Source organism: Hyperoodon ampullatus, assembly GCF_949752795.1.
Source record: "Hyperoodon ampullatus genome assembly, chromosome: 12".
NCBI lineage: Eukaryota > Metazoa > Chordata > Mammalia > Artiodactyla > Ziphiidae > Hyperoodon > Hyperoodon ampullatus.
Genome location: NC_136925.1, coordinates 60,458,033 through 60,481,497, shown reverse-complemented (window position 1 = coordinate 60,481,497; position 23,465 = coordinate 60,458,033). Strand labels below are relative to the sequence as shown.

General features: G+C 42.6%; 1 protein-coding gene across 1 annotated transcript; it reads right to left on the bottom strand.

Annotated features, from left to right (window-relative positions):
- Positions 1–14,608: 14,608 nt before the first annotated feature.
- Positions 14,609–16,920, bottom strand: TCF21 (transcription factor 21; the record flags this gene model as incomplete). The annotated part of the gene is made up of 2 exons (XM_079716792.1): positions 14,609–14,698; positions 16,471–16,920. 2 exons carry the CDS (start codon positions 16,918–16,920, stop codon positions 14,609–14,611), a joined length of 540 nt encoding a protein of 179 aa, XP_079572918.1.
- Between the last annotated feature and the right edge of the window lie 6,545 nt (positions 16,921–23,465).

The window sequence follows — 23,465 nt, the reverse complement described above, 5'->3', positions numbered from 1 at the left end:
AAGAGAGTTTCAAGTGATTTCTCACAGGACTTCTGAGCTCCATGCAAACCAAGGGATATGACTGGGCATCTGTTCTATACATCCCTCAGTATTTCATAGCAGTAAAGCTAATCATGCAGCAAATGTGACCAGAACATTTAGGGAAACTCTAGGAGGTGGTGGCGACTAACTCCGATAAACCATATAACTCAGCAACTACCCAGCCCAAATGCTACCAAGGGAAATAACTTGCCTTTCCTAGTAATCTGAACAACTTTGGGGGCAGAAACTCACAGTCTCTCTCAGTAAAAGCTGTATAAGAAATAAGTGAAGTTACCCCGACCTGGCTGGAAAACAAGTTGGAAAAATAATGAGACATCTTTGACAAAGACCTAGAAAGATAATGTTAAGCATTCATAATGGTTCATTGTAATGTGTATTCTTTTTTTTTTTTTTTTTTGCGGTACGCGGGCATCTCACTGTTGTGGCCTCTCCCGTTGCGGAGCACAGGCTCTGGACGCGCAGGCTCAGCGGCCATGGCTCACGGGCCCAGCCGCTCTGTGGCATGTGGGATCTTCCCGGACCGGGGCACGAACCTGTGTCCCCTGCATCAGCAGGCGGACTCTCAACCACTGCGCCACCAGGGAAGCCCTGTAATGGGTATTCTTATAGGCTGCTAGTGAGAGTTTGAATGGGTACGACCTTTCTGTAAAGCAATTTTTCAATATTTATAAAGAATCATTCTTGGAATCTATCCAAAGTAATAATCTAAGAGATAATCAAAGATATAAGGGTGCATAAGGATGGTCAATACAGAATTATTTATCATAGGAAAAATTAGAAGCAACTTAAATGTCCAAAATGAATTATAGTTTCTCCATTAAATGGAAGATTGCCCAGTCATTAGAAATCACGTTTCCAAAATATTGTATGATGTAGCAAAAAGCCTGCTTCATAATATTAATTGACAAGTAGTAGAGTATGAACCGCATATACAATATTAACCTAATTTTGTTATGTTTATCAACCTATATCTCTGGAAGTAAACCTTTTCTTTCCAAATGTTTTAAAATAATCATAGATTGCTTTTATTATCAGAAAAAAACTTACTCAAGAGCATTTGTTTTAATTTGGCAACACCTATTTTGGGACTTTCTGGTTTTGGGGTAAAATTCTTTTCTATAAGGCACACGAGGTAAAATTTTGTTTTTAAAAGTTCTTGAGGATGGAATGGAAAGGCAAAAATTTGGAAACAAGGTTACTCCCTCCCCCAACAGCTGCACAGTTATAATAGTCTTAATTTTTTCATGTTCTCCTTCAGCCCTTGCACAAAAAAAAAATATTATTTTTTTAAAGTTGTAAGTTGACCCAAAAGGGGATGATGGTATAAATTAGCAGAGAAGAGAGAAATTTGTTCATCTCAATCCCTCATTCTCTTTCCCTACTCAATGATTAGACTTCCTTATATGGGCAAGAGAAAAAAACAGTTAAATTTAAATTTTAGCCCAAGTAGTGATCTAGATAATTGCTGATGGGGTATAAAGTGAGAAGCAATTTGGCAAAATGTATGAAGAGCCTAAAACTGGTCATGCTCTTTGGCCCAGAATTTTACTTCTGGAAGATGCAGACAAAGATCCAAAATGGGTATCGTGAACAAACTTATGGTTACCAAAGTGGGGGAGTGGGGAGATAAATTAGGAGTTTGGGGTTAACAGATACACTATATACAAAGTAGGTAAACCACAAGGACCTACAGTATAGCTCAGAGAACTATATGGAATATCTTATAATAACCTATAATGGAAAGAAACTGAAAAAGAATATATATGTAAAAAAAATGGGTATCATGGCCTAAAGTGAAATACCATCTAAATATCTAAAAATCATGGAATGGTTAGGTAAACTGTGGATAGGATAAATAAAATTTGATAAGACATTAAATCTTTTGAAGGTTCAATAATTCTTCAGAGTGCCGTGCCTTTGGGCCATCATCCTCTTTTCAGCCCTATTTTGCTTATTCAGCCATTGGTGGAGATAAGCCCAGACCAGGGTCAGAATGGTAACTAAATAGATATGAACATATCATTTGTTTTTGAATTTTTTCTAAATATTATGTAACATGCAGTAAAGGAAATCATTCTAATGAGAGAGAGAGAGTCTTAGAAGGAGTCTCATGTTCTTCTTGGTTCTGTATTCAGGGCCAGCAGAGGTTCTAAAACTAGTCACGATACCAACAGTTTCTGGGTCTTCTTACATTTAGTTGAGAGTGGTTGGTCATTTTCCTGGCCAAATACCAGAAGTTTGGCTCAAAAACCACATGAAAGTGTTTTCTAGAGTTATGACTTTTAATTTAATGATGAAGGGAACTTTAAAAACCTTGCTGGTGAAGAAATCAAGGCACAGTGAGATTAAATGATTAATGATTAGCTTGGGGTCAGAGTAGCTTAGCCCCTAAAGCTCAGGCCTATGAGTTTTTTTGTTTTGTTTTTTAATAAATGTTTTATTGTTTTACTTTGGAAATTTTTAGATGTTTAGAAAAGTTGCAAAATTTTTTATAGACTCTGTATCTTAACTCACTTTCCCTATTTTAAAACTTTTTACATACACAATTTGTCAAAACTAAGAAATTAACATTGGTACAATTCTCCTAAATCCATACTTTATTTAGTTTCCTTTATCACTACCAAATGGCATTTTTTTATTCCAAAATATTATTCAGAATACCACATTTTACTTGGTCATTGTGTCTCCTTAATCTCCCTTGATCTATGACAGTTTCTTTAGTCTTTCCTTGTTTTTCATGACCTTGATAGTTTTGAAGAGTACTGATATTTTGCAGAATATCTATTAATTTGGATATGTCTGATTTTTTAAAATAATTAGGCTGGTGTTATTGGTTTGGGGGAAGAGTACCATGGTGTCTATGAGCTTTTGAAAATATCACTTAAAAAATATCTTATCCTAATAATTAGAGTATACCTGATAATGTAAATTGAAAAAGTTAGTGGAATTCAGTGTCATATAGTTTATAACTTGCTTTATAAGATTCAGAAGAGAAGAAGAAGCAAAAGACAGGTTCTGGAGATAAAAAGCTTTGGGAAGTTCGTACTTGTTTGAGGGAAAGGCCCCTGAGATAATGCAGAATGCTTGGCAGGTAAGGCATAAAAAAGTTACACTCAGCTATTATAGGGCATGGCTGACTCTGATGGTCTATAATTCATAGTTCTGGTGTTGATTTTCCAGTAGTCAACATAAGTTTCTGCTAATGCACCTATCATATCCTGAAAATGTTTTGCTTTGGACCGAGAGCACATATTTGCAAAATGACTTCCTATATCAGTGTGGTAGAAAGATGGCCCACTATATATAGCCGATCTCCAAATGGCCTGAGATCCAATTTGAGCTTTGGGAAAATAAAAGCCTCCAGGACAACTACCTTGGATGCAAAAAGTGACGTTTTGAAATCACTTCCCCAGATATTTGTTCACTCTTGGGAGATTGGTTAGTCTGGGGTAGAGGCAGTGCACCATGTTGGACTAGCTTAATGAGTGACAGGCTGAGCTGTTTGCAGCTGTCTGCAGCACTAACTTAGAGTGTGGTAGAAGCAGCCAGTATGTCCCAGTAGCCCACCCTTCTGGAAACTGGTACAGCAGGTGCAAGACTGCCCTGCTCTTTCAGGTCCTTGCAACTACTGGAGAGTAAGACCTAAGCTGGAGATAAGAAAGGTGTCATCTTATCTATTGTCAGTGTGTAACACGGGGTCCTACATACAGTGGGTACTCAGAGATGATGCATGGGATGAAATGAGCTACTATATATTATCATTCTAAGATGCATTATTTTTCACATTTCTAAAATTGAGATGCATCTTAACACTGGTCTATTTGTTTGAATTTTCTATATTGTTGGTATTATCCATGCTGGGTTAAATTGCCATGGAAAATGTCTTTTAAAAGATTATACTGCATCAGAAGAAATTTTATTTTGGTATATAGATATCAATAATAAATATAATTTTGTTATGCATAGCAAGACATGGAAATAGAGAACTAATGTATAGGAACAAATGCATTTTTCATTGGAGGAATATCCATAATTCTGTACTTTCTTGCAAAGGCATGTGCAGATGCTTTATAGAACTTAAGAAAGAAGTAAATCATAAGTAGATGACCCTGTTACATTTTGTTACTGAGATACATGCAACGGATTGCCTATCACATGCTGTATTAGTTTCCTGTGGCTGCTGTAACAAATGACCACAAACTTGGTGCCTTAGCACAACAGAAACTTACCCTTTCTTGGTTGACAGCCAGAAGTTCAACATCAGATTCACTAGGTCAAAATCAAGGTGTAGGTATGGCCCCGCTCCCTCTGGAGGTTCTAAGGGAGAATCCATTTCCTGTCTCTTCCAGCCTCTGGTGGTTTCATCACTCTAATCTCTACCTCTGTCTTCACATGACCTTTTCCTCCTCTGTGTATCTAATCTCTCTCTCCTTTTCTCTTATAAAGACACTTGTAATGGCATTTGGGGCCCACAAATAATCAAGGATAATCTCTCAATTTCAACATCCTTAACTTAATTGCATCTGCAAAGACTTTTTTCCAATTATGATAATATTTACAGTTTTCAGGGATTAGGATCTGATGTCTTTGAGGTCACCATTCATCCTCTTATACATGTCAAGTAATGAAACTAGTGTCAGGAGAACCTCCAAATTTCTAAGAATAGGTAAAAGAAAGGTGGGTATGAGTAACTTTTTATTTTAATTAATTTATTTATTTTTTGCGATACGTGGGCCTCTCACTGCTGTGGCCTCTCCTGTTGCGGAGCACAGGCTCCAGATGCGCAGGCTCAGTGGCCATGGCTCACGGGCCCAGCTGCTCCGCAGCATGTGGGATCTTCCCGGACTGGGGCACGAACCTGCGTCCCCTGCATCGGCAGGCAGACTCTCAACCACTGCGCCACCAGGGAAGCCCGGTATGATTAACTTTTGTTGGTATTTTCTTTATCCTCCCTTCTGACAAAATCAAGAAAGGGTAAGCACTGAAATTTGCAGAATGTGTATCAGTGGCTTGGAAGAAAATCACAGTAATTATAGAGGAAAACTCTTCTAAGAAATATTCTTTGTAACCCAGAGGACAAAATGGGTAGTACAGCACTAGATATTGACAATTCAAAGTGGGAACTAATTCAGAAAGGCTAGACTCTGAATATGAAGAAGTTTTAGGAAAACCTTAATATGGCAGATTAATTATAAAAATGGTCCCAAATCTCACCCTTCTCTGTATCCATGCTCTATGCGATGTGACTGCAGCTTTTCCCATCAAGAAGTAGCATCTATTTCCCCACCCCTTGAACCTAAGATGCTCTGTGACTGGCATTAGCCAATACAATGCAGCCAAAGTGACACTAGCAAGTTTTGAACCCAAGTCTAAGAAGCTTGTGTGTTTCTCTTCCCTCCCCAGTCACCATGAAAGCAAGTACATGCCGGCCTATTGGATGATGAGAGACACGTGGCTCTGTCACCCTCATCACCTCAGCCAGTAGCCAGCCTGCCATCAGACATGTGAGTGAGGCCATCCTTGACCAGCTAGCTCTCAGACAAATTGCCCCCCCAACCACAGATATATGAGCAAGCTGAGTGAGAACAGCATAGCCCTGTCCAGATCAGCAGAACTGCACAGCTGACTTGTAGACACATGAGCAATAACAAATGCTTACAGCATTAAGCCGTTGGGTTCTGGGGTAGTTTGTTACATGACAAAAACTGACATGTAATGTGTGGAAAATCACTAGATTTTAATGACGGAGTAAATAAATAATTCAGAATGAATTGCACTCTGGCTACAAAACAGGTTTTTGGACTATTTTAACTAACTTATTTTGCTTATAGTTTCCTTTTTTGTATCTTTAACAGTGGTAGAGGATAAAAAATATTAGTAAGTCTAAAAGAGTTTTTTAAATGAGTATAAAACAAAAATTCTGATTGAAAAAAGCATCATGGCATGCCCTTCTTGTAAGGATTTCTTTCTTTTATAGGGTTATAATCATCCTTAATTTCTTTTATTCTGGAGAGTCTTCCATTTTCAAGGCAGGAGACCATTTCAGTTTAATTAAAGTAGAAAAATTCTATACTCAGCTTTCTGCCACTACTCCATCATATATCTTCTGGTAATTTACTTCCCCTCTCTGTGTTTCAGCTGCTTTACATGAAAAGTAAAGATGATAATACCTTCTAGTTAGGGTTGTTTTGAAGATGAAATATGATTGTTCATATGCATGGTCTCTGTGTAATGCAGATAGATGAAGAAAATTAATAAAGCTGAATCTATACGAGTTAGCATTTTCCTAAATATGCCCAGTAATAACACTGGCATACCAGTGGTGATTTTCTCAATAAAATTATTCTATTCCATAAAGTGGATCATTTGGTTATATGTACATATGTTTTCTTGATGTTGGTATCTCTACCCTTTCCCCCCATTACAAATACAACATGACCTTTTTCCAAACACATGTTGCTCACCATTGGTGTAGCAGAATAAAGCCAGGTGGCCCATATGCAGACACCTCAACCTTGATTGCATTAGATTACATTTGTAGCAAACAGATTTGAGATTCTTGTCTCACCCAGAGCCTACATCTCAAAAGAATCTGCCCTAGCCATCAGCCAACCTGTCCATCCATCCCCAGCCAACCAGAGCTGACAGGACAAGAGGCGTACAACTGACCTGGGGAATTTAATCAGAGCCTCTTAGAACGAGTCTATAGTAGTCCATATGCATATCTCTTCTCTTAAGAATTCAAATTAAGAGGTGCTGAGACTAAAAATTTGGACAGTAGAGCCTACAACTGCATGTTTTTGTAGAATTGGGACCATAGCAACCTAACAAACAAGTTCCATCTGAAATAAAAAGTTCAGGAGAAGTAGAAAGTAAGTCAGCACAGAAAATCAGAAGAGGAAATGCAGAAGACTGGCAGAGAAAGCAGAGATAAGAGCCCAGAGAGCTCCAGAGAGAGAGGAAGGGAGTTGTACTCTTGACTTTCAGTTTCCCAATAGATTTTTCCCTACTGTTTATTTTTTGCCTGGAGATGTCAGCCAGAGTCCTTGTACTATCTTTACAATGCCTCATTCCCCTTTTTATTTGAGCCAGTTTGAAGGGATTTTTGTTCCTTGTAACCAAATGACCCCTGTTGGTTTAAAAAATTCTCCTGGGTTTAGAGATGTCTTGGGTTTCTTTTTAGTCCTTGGTGGGGAGAGAAAGAATGCTTGTTAAGAAAAAAAAAGAAAAAGTTGAAGGAGATATTGAGTGGGTGACAGATGCCTGAAAGTGAGAGATTAGAGGGCAGTAGAAGAAGATGGTATTCACATAAAGTGCAAAAGAAGAACAAAAACATTCTATTAAGATTCATTAGTGAATAATTCCAGGAACCAAACAGAAAAGTTTAGAGGTGACTGGTCCCCAGGGATAGTAAGAATACTGAAGGGAGACATGCATTGTTTTGAAAGACACAGTACTTACTATAGATGTTTTCCTGGGATTTAGTGCTAAAAGGAGAATCTGCATGTGGTGAGGACTAATGTTTCAGGTTAATTCCCCATCAACAGAATTGATGGTGATTTTTTCATTATAGATTTCTCTTTATTTTTAGAATACATGTCCATTACCAAATTCTAAAATTAAAATTAGATGATATATTTAAACCAGCCTTTGGTTATAGCAATGCAATATGAACTTACCTAGAAAACAGAGGAATCTCTAAGAAGCCTATTATTAAGCTTTATACATTCAGTCCTCTTCAAACACTTACCACATGCCTGTCACTCTGCTAGGGGCTGGGAACCAAAAGTGGATCAGTCAGACATGGTCCCTGCCCTCATGGAGCTAGTGAGGATAAGTACAAACTAAGTAAAGAAACAGAGAAATGAAAGAAAATAATGATTACCTGTTATTGATAATGTTATGAATGTTGACATACAGAGTTAGGAACCAGGGACTTCCCTGGTGATCCAGTTAAGACTCCACACTCCCAATGCAGGGGGCATGGCTTCGATCCCTGGTCAGGGTCAGGGGGGAAAGTAGGATCAGGATCCACTGTGGATAAGGTGGTGAGGTCTGTTTTGATCACATTCAAGATGACCTGAAGCAACTGGGTTCCCCTGAGAATTTAATAATTCTATATAATAATTATTCTACTCAATAATTACTACTGGGTAGATAACTATTTAGGGGAGATGCATATCATTCTTTTAGGCACTTTTATAACTTAACGACCAGAAGAAGAAGAGAGGAAAGGAAGAAAACCAATATTAATTAGTGCCCATGATGTACCAGACATCGCCCACATACATTATCTTACCAAAGCAGTCATTACCTTTTTAAAAATAATTTTTAAAATGGAAGCATAGCTGATGTACAATATTATGTAAATTTCAGGTGTACAATATAGTGATTCACAATTTTAAAGGTTATACTCTGTTTATAGCTATTATAAAATATTGGCTATATTCCCCATGTTGTACAGTGTACCCTTGTAGCTTATTTTCTACCTAATTGTTTGTACCTCTTAATCTTCTACCCCTATATTGCCCCTCCTCTCCTCCCTTTCCCCACTGGTAACCACTAGTTTGTTCTCTATATCTGTGAGTCTGCTTCTTTTATGTTATATTCACTAGTCTGTTGTATTTTTTAGATTCCACATGTAAGTGATATCATACAGTATTTGTCTTTCTCTGACTTATTTCACTTAGCATAATGCCCTCCAAGTCCATCCATGTTGCTGCAAATGGTAAATTTTCATTCTTTTTATGGCTGACTAGTATTCCATTGTATATGTATACCACATCTTCTTTATCCAATCATTTGTTGATGGGCACTTAGGTTGCTTCGTATATCTTTGCCTTTTGGGTAGCATTTGCAAAGCAGTCATTATTATACCCATGTTTTCAGGTGGAAGAACTAAGGTCCTAAATGGTCAAGTTTCTTGCCCAAGGATTCAGTCAAAAGCTTTTCCCGCTATACCCTCCACTAGATGTAGATCTAACCTGCACAAAAGGCAACAAGTTACTTACTTATCACCACCTGGATTAATTTTAAAATAAGGATCCTTTTAGTTGTATAATCTACATTTTATCCTATAAAGTCTCTCAATGTATCTCCACTCTTCAAAGCACCTTTTAAGCTAATGATTCTGACCTAAGGGCCATATAAATTCAAAACTAATAATGTCATCTTCTACTGGGAGGGGAAAGAACAGACTTCATCTGAGTGTCAGGGGCAAGGGAAATTCAAACAACCCATCCCCAGCTGATGCCATCTGGTCCCAAGATGTCTACTTGCTTTATTCTTTTCTCAAATATACATCCAGATTTCAACTAAGAGGTTATGTTTCTTTCTCTTTTTTTTTCAGAAATTTTATTTTTTTAATATTTATTTATTTATTTTGGCTGCATCATCTTTACTGTAGCACGCGGGATCTTTTAGTTGTGGCATGAGTACTCTTAGTTGTGCCGTGCATGTGGGATCTAGTTCCCTGAGCAGGGATCCAACCCCAGGCCCCTGCACTGGGAGCCCGGAGTCTTACCGACTGGACCACCAGGGACGTCCCAGTATGTTTCAATTTAACCATGGCAACAGCCCCACTGTCAATTTCTTTGCTCCACCTGCCCTGTACTTTAACTTCTTCCTTCACCATAGCCTCAGAGAGTTAATGATTCACTGGCGGTTCAACATGTATTGAGGTGTCGGGCGCTAAGCTGGATGCTGGGTACAATGGGTGAGATGACGTCGCCTCGAGGAGTCTGGTTTCATAACTCGAAGACATTCTCAACTGTTCTCTCTGCCCTTTCCACCCCTTTCTCCTCCCTCTGCCCTGGGAGGGGATCTGTAGCCTAGTCCTTGGGGTGGTTAATCTTCCCATGAACGGGCTGGAGGTGGACCAGCTGAGCCTGCCAGACAGAAAGATGAAAGGCGCCTGGAACCCCGACGCCTGGAGGAAGCCAGCCTGGCTCTCAAGAATGCCACTGGCACCGCGCGAGTTTCCTAGGGCATCGCCAGAATTTGGAGAAAAGGATGCAAAGCTAAGAAAGAAAGTTCCTCTCGCCAGCTGGCTGGAGTCTGAGCCTCTCCTTGGTGGCTGAGCAGGGTCATTACCCTAGAACCTTCCCTGGGCGGTGTCTTTGCGCTGGGCCAGTCCGCATTGGCACACGCACCCGGCTGTCTCGGAGGCGGCGCCCGGAAAGGGATGCGGACCCAGGAGGCGGTGTAGGCTGGGGCTCGAAAATCAGATTCTCCATCCTTCTCCTCCCGCCCACTTCCAGAAACTTGTCTCCCGGGTAGAAAAACCTCAGAGGAGCTGTTCCCTACTCCGCCTCTTGGCTCGGGGCCCTTTCCTGCCCGAGAGCCCCACCCGGCCCTTGCCACGTTCTCCCTACCAGCCCGAGACCCTGCACCTCAACCCCAGGGCGACTTCCCACCAGCCGGAAGCACGGGGCCCCAGCCCAGAGCAAACCCTCCTACTCCCCCTGGAGTGAAGGGGAAAGCTTTGCTGACCTGGATTGGACCGCGGGACCCTCTGCGCAACCGAGAAGTTGTAGAGGGCATGAGTCCCGGGCGCTTGGATTTCTCCCCCGCTTAGGGGTCGCAACGGAGCCAACAGCAGCCGGGCCCTAATCCATCCAGGCCTTTAATCCATCACCTGAAATCTCTTTGAGAGCTCAAGACGAACGCGCACACACTTCCATACACCAGGGTTGCACAAATCTTTTATTAATATTTTCTGAGGACGAGTGGTTTGATGTCTTGACTGGCATTTAAGCGTTAAGAATACACTGCAGGCCACCGTGGAGCGAATAGAAATGTAAATGAAACTGGAGCCCCGAACATGCAGCCTCTTAAGAAAAAGTAATTCCCAAATATTTTCTTTCTCTCCGCTTCAATGTCTTTTGTTTCTTTAATGAGGCAGATCCCCAAACAGTGATTCTGACTGTGGTTTCCCGACCAGTAGCCTCAGCATCTTTTGGGAACTTGTTAGAAGTAGAAATTCTGGGGCCTCACCTCCACCTCACACCTCTTGAATCTGGAACTTGGATGGATGGAGCCCAACATTCTACTTCCAGGAGCTGTCCCTGTGATTCCCACACACGCCCAGGAATCACTGGCTCAAAAGCCTCCCTGGGCAGTGTTTCCCACTGATCACTAAATATAACTAGCAGGTATCAACCTTGTTTACCACTTATCTGTTTAGAAAGAAGTCTGACTTGACAGTGGGGAAGACTGCTGGAAGCACAGTGAGTTGCCTATAAGAAGTCATAGAAGCAATCAGAAGGAGAGAGAGAGAGAGAGAGAGAGAGAGAGAGAGAGAGAGAGAGAAGGGAGGAGAAGGGACTTCCCCAGCTTCGGTCCACTTTCAGTATCTGTCTCCTCCTCCTGAGAACTTGCAGACATGCTTGTTTGAAACATTTCATTTTCCTTCCAGGCTTCTACAACCTGCTTTGGTCGTTCTCCTTCTAGACTATCTTAGAAAGCACCTTCTAAGATATTTTTTATAACTGAGAGGTCACACCTCCCTCACCCCTAACTATCTGGCTTGTGGTAAAGGGGGTCCCCCACTCCTTCCGATACCGCTTGCCTCCTTTAAAATCGAGACATGCCAAGTACCTGTACTGGCACAGTAGGCTCAAAGTCACACCCCGCTGGGACAGGCTTGAGAAGAGCACCAGACATTGGGAAGTAGGGCATGGTGGGTGTGGGAGGACTGATGACCTGGCAGAAGAGAAGGGTCCATGGGAAGGAGAGATGTTTAGACTGTGGATGTGTGTGTGGAGGGGGGTGGTCCTGCGCCAGGGCTAGTGGTAGCCACAGCCCAGTCATTCCCACCATGTTGCTTGCTGCTTTCTGTGGACAACCTTTGGGTCCTCTAGTGTGCCCAGGCTCAAAGGCTGAGAGCCCTGTGCTCAGGATTTCCTGACAGCCAGGCACCAGTGTAGCCCTTCTGTTTGCTGGTCCCAGTCCCTATCTTTGTTCTCTGAATTTTTCTGGACTCTGGATTTCTAGGAAATAGTCACATTGGTATAAAGCTCTGGACAAAATGGGAGAACAGTGAGGAGGGGTAAAGGGTTGTGTGTGTGTGTGTGTGTGTGTGTGTGTGTGTGAGAGAGAGAGAGAGAGAGAGAGAGAGAGAAATTGTAACCTTCAACATTGCATTGAAGGGGTGTGTTTGTTCCTGCAATAAAAAGACCCTCCCTTGTGCATGCTCTTGAGCTTCCTGCCTGAGTACTTTCAGGTCTAGTCGGGTCTAGTATAGGCAGCTCACCGCCAGCCACTTAGTACAAGTGACCAATATGTCCACGGATCTTTTCCATTACAAAGCAGTTGCAAAACTATAATTTCATTTGAGCACCACTAAGGCTTTGTGAGGTGAAAGAGGAAATGTATGAGTACGATTATTATTATCATTATAATCACGTTTATCCCCACTTTTGGAGATGAGAAAACTGAGAATCCAAACCCTTTCAGGAAAGAACTGGACGCAAAACTAGGGCTTAACTTGCATGTCCCGTGTGCACAGCTTCAGGCCTTATGCTGAAAGCACAGGCTGCAAATTGTCGGTGGGAGGCATGAGGACATTTTTTAACAAATTCTTTTGCCGTTGGGGGTCGTCAAAGAATGAGCAAGCAGAAATTTCTTCTCTAGGGGGCCGCCTGCATAGGGTGCTCAGAATTTTGAGTATTGTAAAAACGTGACTGGGAGCTTGGAAAATTTGCTGAACGTGAAACGCAGACAACTGAATCACGTTGGGACGCATCTCTGACTTGAACTCTGGATCGGTGAGGCGAGGGTAGACGGTCCATCCCTCTGGTAGAAGCGAATTTGGGAAAGGTGGAGGTGGCCAGAGCTTAAAATGCTCTCTTGAGGGTCAAGTTCGGGTAGGGGGGTAAGGGGCTGGGAGGAAAGCCTGACAACCCCGAGAGGTCCTCCGACGTGCGAATGACAGGTACGTGGATGAAGAGTCACCCGCGTTCCCAGCGCTTGGAGAATGGAGATGTGGACTTGGTAACGTGGTAACTATCTCTGGCAGAGAACATCCCTCCTGGCACAGCGGTTCCCCAGGTCAGGAGCATCGCCGGCTCCTTCCCTGCTGTCCAGGCTGAGGGCTCCACCCCCTAAGCGGCCTTTGGTGTTGGTTGAAGGTAAGTGCAAGAGCGGGGGAGCCCTTACTCAAGGTACCTAACTGAGCCGAGGAAAAGGAAAAAAAAAATCGAAAAGAAAGAGCAAATGAAGCGGAAGTTTCAAGGCCCTCTGCGAGGAATAACAGTATAAATAACCGAAGACGTCTTGTAAACACTGCGGTCATAACCCCGAACATTAAACAGCCCCGGTGGCATCTGGCGCATCGGCCGCCGCTGGCTGCGCTGGGGCAGCGAGGGAACCCGGTCCCAGGCTCCTCGGACGCGCCTCTCTGTTTATCTCAACTTAATCTTCCCCAATGAGCTGTTCCGTAGCCTGGAAGATGTTTAAATTAAAACCCAATCCACCGGAAGTCGTGGAGAGGAGCTGAACGCGCTGGCTAATGTAACCGAAAGGCAGGCATGCGCGTTGTTATAAGTAATCGTCAATTATTAATAAGAAATATATAATACACGTTGCAGCCCTTTGAAAATCGTAAAACACATTCCAAAGGTATGGCATTTACGTTTTTCATCGCTCCCAGTATTTCTTCACTGTTTTGCAGCTATGGGTTGCTTGGGTTCATGTACGTGCCTGGAAAGTTATAGAATGTGGAGATTACCTTCCTGCTCATGTTAGCAATTAAACTGTGGAACAACTGAAAATCAGATTCTTCTTTTCTGGTGTGTTTTTCTCTTGAATTGTATAGCTGTTAATAACTTGAATCCTTCCCTTTCTTTGTTTACAGTTACATTATTTCTAGTTGTCTGAAAAGTAACGTGCAAACTTGATGGACTAGTTTCTTTCTGAGGTTTCAGTGCAAAATATGATCTGCATCTTCATAGTGGAAATCGTATTTAGTCCTTGTCTATCTCTAGAAGTTTGGATTGAGATTCAAAAGAACCACTTTTATTATATAGCTCCCCCATAGTTCCCCATCTTTCTATTCCAAATATATATTTTAAAAAATCACACCAAATGTCAGGGCTTTTAGCAATATAAAGAAAGATTTATTTTTGAAAGTAGCAAAAACTTGTTTGAAAAAAATATATATCTTCAAGTGAATTACTTTATAAATGTGACTGTCAAAGTCAGCTATTCTATGATCTACATTTTACAACATATTGTACAAAAGATACACATTGATAGGCTCTTATTATCTATTTATATATTTATAATTACATATTGCACTTGGACCAGCAAGGCTCGCAGAGTCATTCACGGTAGAAGTTAATAAAGTTAAATAGATGGGAATCGTTGTAAGTACAATTGATGTCCTCTGGTTTGGAAACGAATCTCCTCGTCGCTGTAAAGTGTTCTCGAGGGGTGGGAAAGGGAGAGGAGAGTTGCAAGGGGGAAGAAGAGACAGAGAGCAGGGAGGGCAAGGGTCGCCTTCCCGGGGCCCGCTCCCCACCCCCCGCCCCGGGAGCGCGCCTTTCCCAGACTCGCACCTCCAAGGTCAGGACGCCGTGGTTCCACATAAGCGGCTTGCGGTCACCACTTCTTTCAGGTCACTCTCGGGTTTCCCGGCCACCATAAAGGGCCACGTCTGCAGGAGAGAAGAGGGTGGAGGAGGTAAGTGGCCATGGAGGAGGGGTGGGATGAGGCGGGAGCCCGAGACCAAAGGAAAGGGCGCCCAAAGGAAAGGGCGCGGTGGGGGGCAGGCAGTGAGTTGGAGAGGCCCGTTATCTCTGCAGTTTTCCCGGTGACCTAGTGCGCCCTGTGGCTGGGTAAAGCAGAAAGCAGCGTTGGCGCCAAGCCACAGCTCGAGGTGGTAGAGCAAAGAGGGGCTCGCCCTGGGTTCGAAGTGAAACCCAAGAGAGGAGACCCTTGGGAAGCCCACAGTGGCTCCTGCCCTGCCACAGCCCGGAGGCAGATGCTAGGGTGAACCGGAGCAGGGAAGCCGAGAAGGACCTCGCGCCACTGGGCACCGGGTTCAAGGTGAAGCGCCCTGCTGGCCCTCTTCTGACGTCCTGGTCAGGCTTCCCAGCCCTCTCTCTTTCACCCCCATGGATTTCCCTACTTCTGTCTTTGGTTTCCTCCATCACAAACGCCGGTTTTAACCACAGTTTCTAAATTAATCGCCAGCTCTTAAAAACAAATAATGTTAATAAAAGAATATAGCCGTGTATTTTCACATTGTGTTCCTACTGGGCTGAGCAAGCATAGCTTTCTCTTCCCTTCTCCGTTCTGTGTATAATAAAGCTCACTTAAGTTTCTTATTCAAAGATGAAGGCAGCAGCAGTTGTAAATGAAGGCACTGCTTTCATTTTCGGGAAAGATTTTTAAAAGCTGTTTACTCATTCAAAAACCCTGACTTTTAATTAGAAGGAAAAATATGTTTCACAGCAAAATGTGGTTTTGCATCCCCCCCACCCCCAATTCCTGAAACCAATTCAGAGAGAAGACAATTCAAACCTTCAAACCTCTCTCGCTAGTGCCCACCGATAAGAAGACTTTTAAGAGGAAAACCTCCCCTTCTTATCATATATAAACAGAGGTGCTAGTTAGTTTTTGTTTTTCTTTAGCCCCTGGAAGGTTTAAAATTAAATCAAATGAAAAAGGAATTAAAATATAGTTCTTAAACAGTAAAATGCGGTTGAGAAAAATGAGCATTATTTTTTAAGATAAAAAGTAACATGTTCTTAAACTTGAAGGAGAGTGACCTATTTTAATATTACTTATTACACTAATACTCGTGATAATGTTCCGATTATGCTGGTATTTGCTAGAAATTCTGGGCTTCGAAAATGTTAATCCACCTATAGGAGAAGGGCAGAATATTTAAATAGTTGGGGACTTATGTGACAATTATGGGGGGGCATGATGTGTCCATCTGTAAAGGTTCTACATATCCTTGGGAAAGAAACAGAGTTGGCTGTTCTTATTTACAGGAATTAGAGGGGGAGGGGAATCAAGTTCTACTCTTCAGCTGAAAGAAGAATAAAAGGATTACTAAAATGCCGCCTCAGCGCGCAGCACCTTGTCCGCGTTCGCTGTCCCGCACCGGCCCTGGAGGCGCTGGCGCGAGTGCGGAGGGATCCCTCCTCTTTGCCAGCTCGATACTCCTGCGAACTCCTAATTGGGCTGCCACGTCAAGTACTCGCATAAATCAACGCGTTCCCGCGGCTTGGAAGGCAGAGAGTGAGGGCCGTGTGGGGATCGCCTGCACCGGTTCCCTAGAGACTCTGGCTGGCGGTGACTGAGATGCGCGGCTCCCAGGCTGGCGCGCACCCTCTCACCGGCGACCCACTGCCGCCGCGCTGGGTCGCCCCCGCCACCCTCCCCGGGACGCCGCCGCCGCCGCACCGGAGAACTTACCAGGTTGACCGGGTGAATATAACCGTTCTCGTACTTGTCGTTGGCCAGGATCTGCCTCAAGTGGGCGATGTAGCTGGACGCCAGCCTAAGCGTGTCCAGCTTGGAGAGCTTGGTGTCCGGGGGCACCCAGGGCAGCGTGGTCTTGAGCCTGGAGAAGGCCTTGCTCAGCACCCGCATCCGGGCCCGCTCGCGCGCGTTGGCCGCGTTGCGCTGGACCTGCTTCCCTTCCTGGCTGACCCCGCTCAAGGGGCTCTTCTTGGTGGGAGCCTTCCTCCTCTTGCCCAGGCCGCCGCGGCCCTTCTGGGGAGAGCCGGCCTCGCAGTTGGAGCTCTCCTCGGTGCTCTCGTTGGAAGTCACAAACTCCTTGCTCGAGTCCATTTTCAGCCCGTCGCAGTCCAGCATCTCCACCTCTTGAAGGTCGTCCACATCGCTGAGGGAGCCGGTGGACATGTTTGGGGGAGAGGATGAGAGAGACAGGGAAGGGAGAGAGGAGAAAGGGAAGAGAGGAGACAGACCCCGAAACCAGTGGACCCCCCGAACGTGGAGTGTGGGGCAGCCACCTCGGCTTGGGAGCCGGGAGTTGCGGGTCTGGTTGGGTCTCACACCCCTTTCCCCTCCGCAGAGTCTTGAGAAGGAGCCGCGAGGGCTTCTGCGGGCAGGAAGCCGACGCTCTGTTTCCCCACCCCCGGAGTCGTGGCCGTAGAGGAGTGTGAGAGAGCGCTGAGGAATTTGGTGGACACTAGGAATTTATCTGGGGAATAGAGGCGGATCCTTGCAGCCCAGGGGAGGGGCCTGCCAGGCCCCAGCAACTCTCCTAGACCCCTTTCACAACCGGAGGGAAACTCTCACGCACAGCCCCTGATTTCCAGCTTGCAATGTGAACCAACTCCATTGCAGGACGCAAATACCAGTCACCTTCTCCCACTCTTGGCTGGTCTGGGGAGGAGCGGGCCCTACTGAAGCTCCTTCTCGGGGGGGCCCATCTCCTAAGGCCCGCTTTCCTTCTTAACAGGTCATAGCTGCCTGAAACTGAGAACTTTAGGAAAACGAGCACATCCTTTTGCTCTTTCTGGGCCTTCCACCCACAAATCTCACTAGCATCCTCTGGCTCCCCGCTTCCCCCCAGAAAACACCAATTAAAATGCAAGCAGGGATCAACTACCTCCTGCCAACACCCTATAAGGCTCTGTGGCTTTTCCAAGATATCTTCACACCTTAACTCTGGTGAATTAAGACAATAGGTGCTTTCTAGGATCATTAGGGTGATGACAGAGAAAATACCAAAAAATCCATCTACACCTGGTCACTTTAAAGATATCGAGGAACTGCCGGTGTGTACACGAACAGACTTGACCATTGCACACCCACACACAACCACACACAGTTTAGGGGGAGTGGAGGAAATGAGATAGAGTAATACTGGTGTGTGGAAAACATTTTGGTAGTCGATAATCTTTTCTTAATGAAATTAAAACTTTCCCCTAAATTTCTTTCTAGAAGTGCAGTTAATATTGTCTTAAGAATGTTAGTTGCTCTCAGACATCACCTTGTCTGGGACTTCTGGTTTCCTCCCTCCCAGTGCTGCCTGCTGCCTTCACCTTCTCCTTACATCCTCTTGGCTACTAGGGTTCTGCATGTAAAGCTGACATTACAAAACGTTAAGCAAAATGTCCTGTTCAGAAGGTTCTTTTTTCCATCTCTAACTCCAGCCCCGACCATCTTTCCTGTAGAAGAAGAAAATCTGGGGAGTCAGTAGAAAAGCAAAGGGAACCAGAAACCAAGGGATTGAATGACATCGATGGAATGAAATCAGAGAGACAGAATGCATGAATCTTTCGTACTAGTTCTCCAGGTTTTCTTTCCTTGCAATTAAGCATTGACGATGAGGGGCTAGAACAAAATGCAAGAGCGGATTCTGAGCTTTTGGCTCGGAATCTGCACCCCTCTCCTACATTAAGATACCATATCTCTAATCCTGGGCTCAGCTGGGAATTCACTAACCTCTAACATTTTGTTTTGCTAGCAGGGTCTTGTTTGCTTTCCCCCTATGCTGTAAACTAAACAGATTGTCAGCAAATCAGTCTTTATTAATGAATTAGTGAGACCCCCCCCGCCCCCATAATATCTTTGCCCAGGATCCAAAATTTGTTAATCACCGGTGTAGAGATTTATGGGCTCTCTTATTTTCTGTTGTTTGTGCAGGTGGAGATTTAAATGACCATATCCACTACCAAGATTTATTGCGAGAGTGATTGATGTTATAAACCAGGAAAAGGACTCTTCACACAGCAGGGATGATAGAAATATCAAGTTGAAGTTGCCTTTGTCCTCATGCACAAATGACCCAGCACTACAACACAGAAAGTGTAATAATTTAATCTGAGATCCAAGACAGCATTAAGAGAACACCCAACAGGCCTGTTAAATGTTTCCCCTCTGATTCCCAAATTAGTTTTCTTTGATTTTCCCTCCCTTTTCTCAGTCTTGGTAAGACATGAAAGTTTCAGTTATTTTTAGACTCAAAGAGCTATGTGAAAGTGGGCATTGGCCAATACTTTGTGAAACATGTGTGTGTGTGTAGCTACTGAGATATCTGCAGAATAACCACAGGTAATTTATTTATTTGGGCTCTGGAATGGGATGATAATTAAGAATCAGAACTATGGCCTGACCACATACCAGGCTAGTAAGCTAGAAGATTTTGCTTAGAGTACTTTTCCTACTGGAGGGAGAAGGTCTGGTTTTCTGCTACCCTTCAGTTGGTAAGCTGCTGAGGCTGTTTGGGGAATAGCAACAATCATAGTAATGTATACATCCGAATAGATTTCTGCTCTCTGATTTTTCTAAGGTTTGAAACTTAAAAACAGCAATTTCTGGAAAGGAGCAAAACTAGCTTCATGCCACAAGCTGTTTTTTGTGCCTAGCAATGAGTATTATTTTCTAGAGAAGTGAGAATTAAGTCCACTTACCCTGCAGTGATACATTTAGTCTGGGAAGGGCTAGTGGGTTGATAATGAACTTGGGATATTTGTAAAAACCCTCTAAGCAATAGCTACCTGTTTGGGAGCAAGCTATGAAGAAGGCTGTTATTTAGGTACCTGATGTTCAGTCTTGAAGACAGTAGATTAAGATGAATAATACTTTTTCCTCTTGACATTTTGTGTCTACCCAGCTAATAAACACTTAGGGACAGATGGGTGGGGGAAATGACTTATTGTTGGATTCTACTGAGAAAATCAGTTAAGCTGTAACTTAAGCTGTGCCAGATTCTCCCAAAATATAAACTATAATTCTGTGAGAAGAGAAGCATTTTTGAGAAACTGTATTAACTCTTTCAATAACAAGAGAAATCCTTTGAACATTACAGTTTCAAAGAACTAAGTAGAAAACTAGTGGTGTGAGAGCATGAGGTAGTTACTAAAAGTTCTTACCTTACTTTTAAGAGAGAATTTATGCCTCAGAGACATCTGGCCAATTTGTTGCACACTTCTAACAATTTGTTCTGCAAGAAAGGCTATCTTTGAAAGATTTCAATGCTATGGAAGATTTATCTCCAAAAGTAGTAAAATGAAGATTAGGCATGGAGTGTATCCTTGAACGTAAATCCTCGTTTATCAACTGATAAATTTTCAGGAAGTTCAAATTTGATTCAGTTGCACTTGGATGGGATAATTTGCTTCCTTTTTTATGAGAAGAAAAACATCAGGGTTTCTTTTGAACTGACTTCATCTACCATCATCACATTCTCTTTCCCAGGGGGCAGGGAAATATGTCTTTAAACTTGAATTTTAGTCCTTTTCTCACACTCCCTACTAGTTGGCCAGGAGGCACGCAGGCTGGCAAATTGGTGAAACTGCCAATTCTATCTTTCTTTCTTCACTTTTAATTAACACCTCCAGATGTGTTATTCTCTTTGTTTGATGGTAACCAACACCACTTCAACGATGTGCTGACCTTCTATGCAAATTAACACCTCTTTCTCCATTGGACATAATTGCCATTGTATCCTTTGCCGCTAATTGATTATTTTCCATCTTCAGCTTATAAGACTATTGAAATTTGACTCTATTTTGTTAAGTTTTAACTTATGTTGTCAGGTGAGCATTATCTCCCCTTACTGATTTTCAAATTATAATGATGCTGGCCTGTTATATTTTGGTGGCCAAAGTGAATACAGCACTAGTGAGTGAGATTGGGGGCTATGTAAGGACATTAGTGATGGTGATGCTATTATCTTTACCTGGCACCATTTTAAAAAATTTATTTTATTGACATATAGTTGATTTATAATGTGTTAATTTCTGCTGTACAGCAAAGTGATTCGGTTATGCATATACTGTATATACATTATTTTTCATATTCTTTTCCTATGGGGCGCCACTTATGATCAGTATTCAGAAGTCGTCTTGGTGTTCACCTTACTGTTCCCCTCCTTTTCATTTAATTCAATGAACTGTAGATCCAATGCTACAGCACTAAAACTTAAAGCTGGCAGACAGCAACAATAAAGTCCAAAGAAAGACTCATTATGGTTTTCAGATCCAAGAGTTAACCTTGCATCCCACATGCTCCAAAATGTAACTCTGAAAGCAACAAAGCCTGTGCACGTGAAAGACAGATTTTACCTTAAGGAGCAAGTGAGCTGAAAGAAACTCAGGCAGATAGTGAGAAGTGAAATTTTTACAAATCGAGTTTGATGTCATCCTAAGTCTTCTAACACTAGCATATTTTATTAGACCTGCTCAATATTAGGAGAGAAGAGAGGAGAAACTGAACAACTCTCCTGTCAGGTGCCATGTGAGGTTCTTTGCCTCCATTCTCCCATTTTATGTAGAATCTCTCCTTTCTGTTGTCACCACTAAAGAAAGAGCTGCCAAATGAAATAGAAATCTTTTTTTTAAAGTTATATTTGCAATTTTTAATTGAAGTATAGTTGATTTACAATGTTTCAGGTGTACAGCAAGTATATACCTCTTTTCCAGATTATTTTCCATTACAGGTTATACAAGGTTATTATAGGGTATTACAAGATATTGAATATAGTTCCCTGTGCTATACAGTAGGTCCTTGTTGCTTATTTATTTTATATATAGTAGTGTGTATCTGTTAATTCCAAATTCCCAATTTATCCCTCCGCACCCTTTAAGTTTGTTTTCTATGTCTGTGAGTCTATGAAATGGAAATCCTAGTAGAAATGTGTGCCAGAGGCTTTCCACCCGTAACAATGAAGTTTTAGAAAAACTTGCTTGAGTGATGACTTTTCTGTGTCTTAGTGTAAAGCCTGAGCAAAACCTCCCAAGTTTTCCTAAAAAGAATAAATTTTATGGATTATATGAAAGATGCCTATAAAGCATTTTATGTTAAATATGGCTTATTGATGGCAATAAAACAAAGAGACCAACTTACTGTCAGGCCCCTTCCTGTCAGGTTAGGATAAGATGGGCAAAAAATAAAATCAAAGCTTCTTTCTGGTGATGATCTGCTTGTAATTACATCCTTGTGGCAGGTGCTTTTAGCCTCAAGGAGCCAAAAATCATGAGTCATGGAGTTTAGATCCTGGGACCATCAAGAAAGTACTTAGAATGTGACTCCTGACCTCATGAGCATAAAATATGTCCAGGTAATGTAGTATTTTAAAATAGAGCTCCAAAGTGATAGACTTTTAGAATTGGAAGGGGCTGAGAATCAAGAAGGCCCGTAAGTGGTCAAGAATTCTGTGCAGGTTCATATAAGTGGTCAGCTACAGTATTGCCACTTGAACCTGTGTCCTGATTTGCCTTGTAATGCTCCTTCCACTAAGCCAGATTGCTTTGAATTGCTTTTCCTGTTTGAATAATAATAAGAAATGGGTGAGAAAACTTATATTCTATTATCCCCTATTTAGTAACAAGAATCTGTAGCAACTGAACCCTGAACTATACAAAATGAGACAAACTTGAGCCGTCCTGGGGTATAATGATTTGAACTCTGTCTAAGAGGTTACAGTAATGTAAGTTCCAAAGTGGCCTTGTTAAATAAATCTCATTTCTACCATGGGGACCTGATGGGCAGCCCAAGGGCCACTCATTCAATGAACACATCCTCAAATCTGCCCTCTTCTCTCCATCTCCCCTGCTAAACACTGGTTCAAGTCACCAAAGTCTTTTACTAAGATGACTACAAAAGCCTTCTAAATGCTCTTTCTGCTTCCATTCTTGTCTTTCTAAAATCGTCTTCCAACAGAGTGATCCAAGTCATTCCCCTTCTTAAAATCCCTCAAAGCTTTCTATTGTGTTTAATACAAAATCCAAATTCCTTATCATGGCTTACATGATTCTGTTTTGCTCACCACCCTCCAATCACACTGGCCATGTCTGTATCTCTCAAAAACACTGTATCATTGCCACCCCAGGATCCTTGTCCTCACTCCTCTCTCTGTTTGGAGGCTCCTCTCTGGCTCTCTGCATGGTGGAGTCCTTACTTTTCAGGTCTAAGTTCAAGGGTCATCTTCTAGGTAAGAACTTCCTGAACATCCACTATGAATATTTCTGTCCCATCATCCTATTTTATTTATTGATCATAAATAATAATAGCCAACATTTACTAAATGTTTACCACAAACCAGGCACTGTTGTAAGCACTTTCCAGATTAACTCACTTAGTTCTAGTAGCAACCTTATGAGATAGTAACCTTGGAGGTGAGAAAATGGAGGTACAGAGAGATTAAGAAATGTGCTTAATTCATGAAGCTGGTGATCCAGTTGGCTCCTGTTGTGTTATAACCCAAATTGGTGGCTTAAGTTAGTGTCATTTCTCTTGGTTCTGTGGTTGATTGGGCTTAGCTGGCTGGTTCTCACTTGGGGTCTCTCATGCTGTTGCAGTCAGAAGGCAGCTGAGTCATCTGAAGGCTTGATTAGGCTGAACATCAAAGATGACTTCTTCATTCACACACCAGGATGGGCAGGACAGCTAGGGTTGGTCTGGCTGGGCATCTCTCTCTGTACAGCCTCTCCACA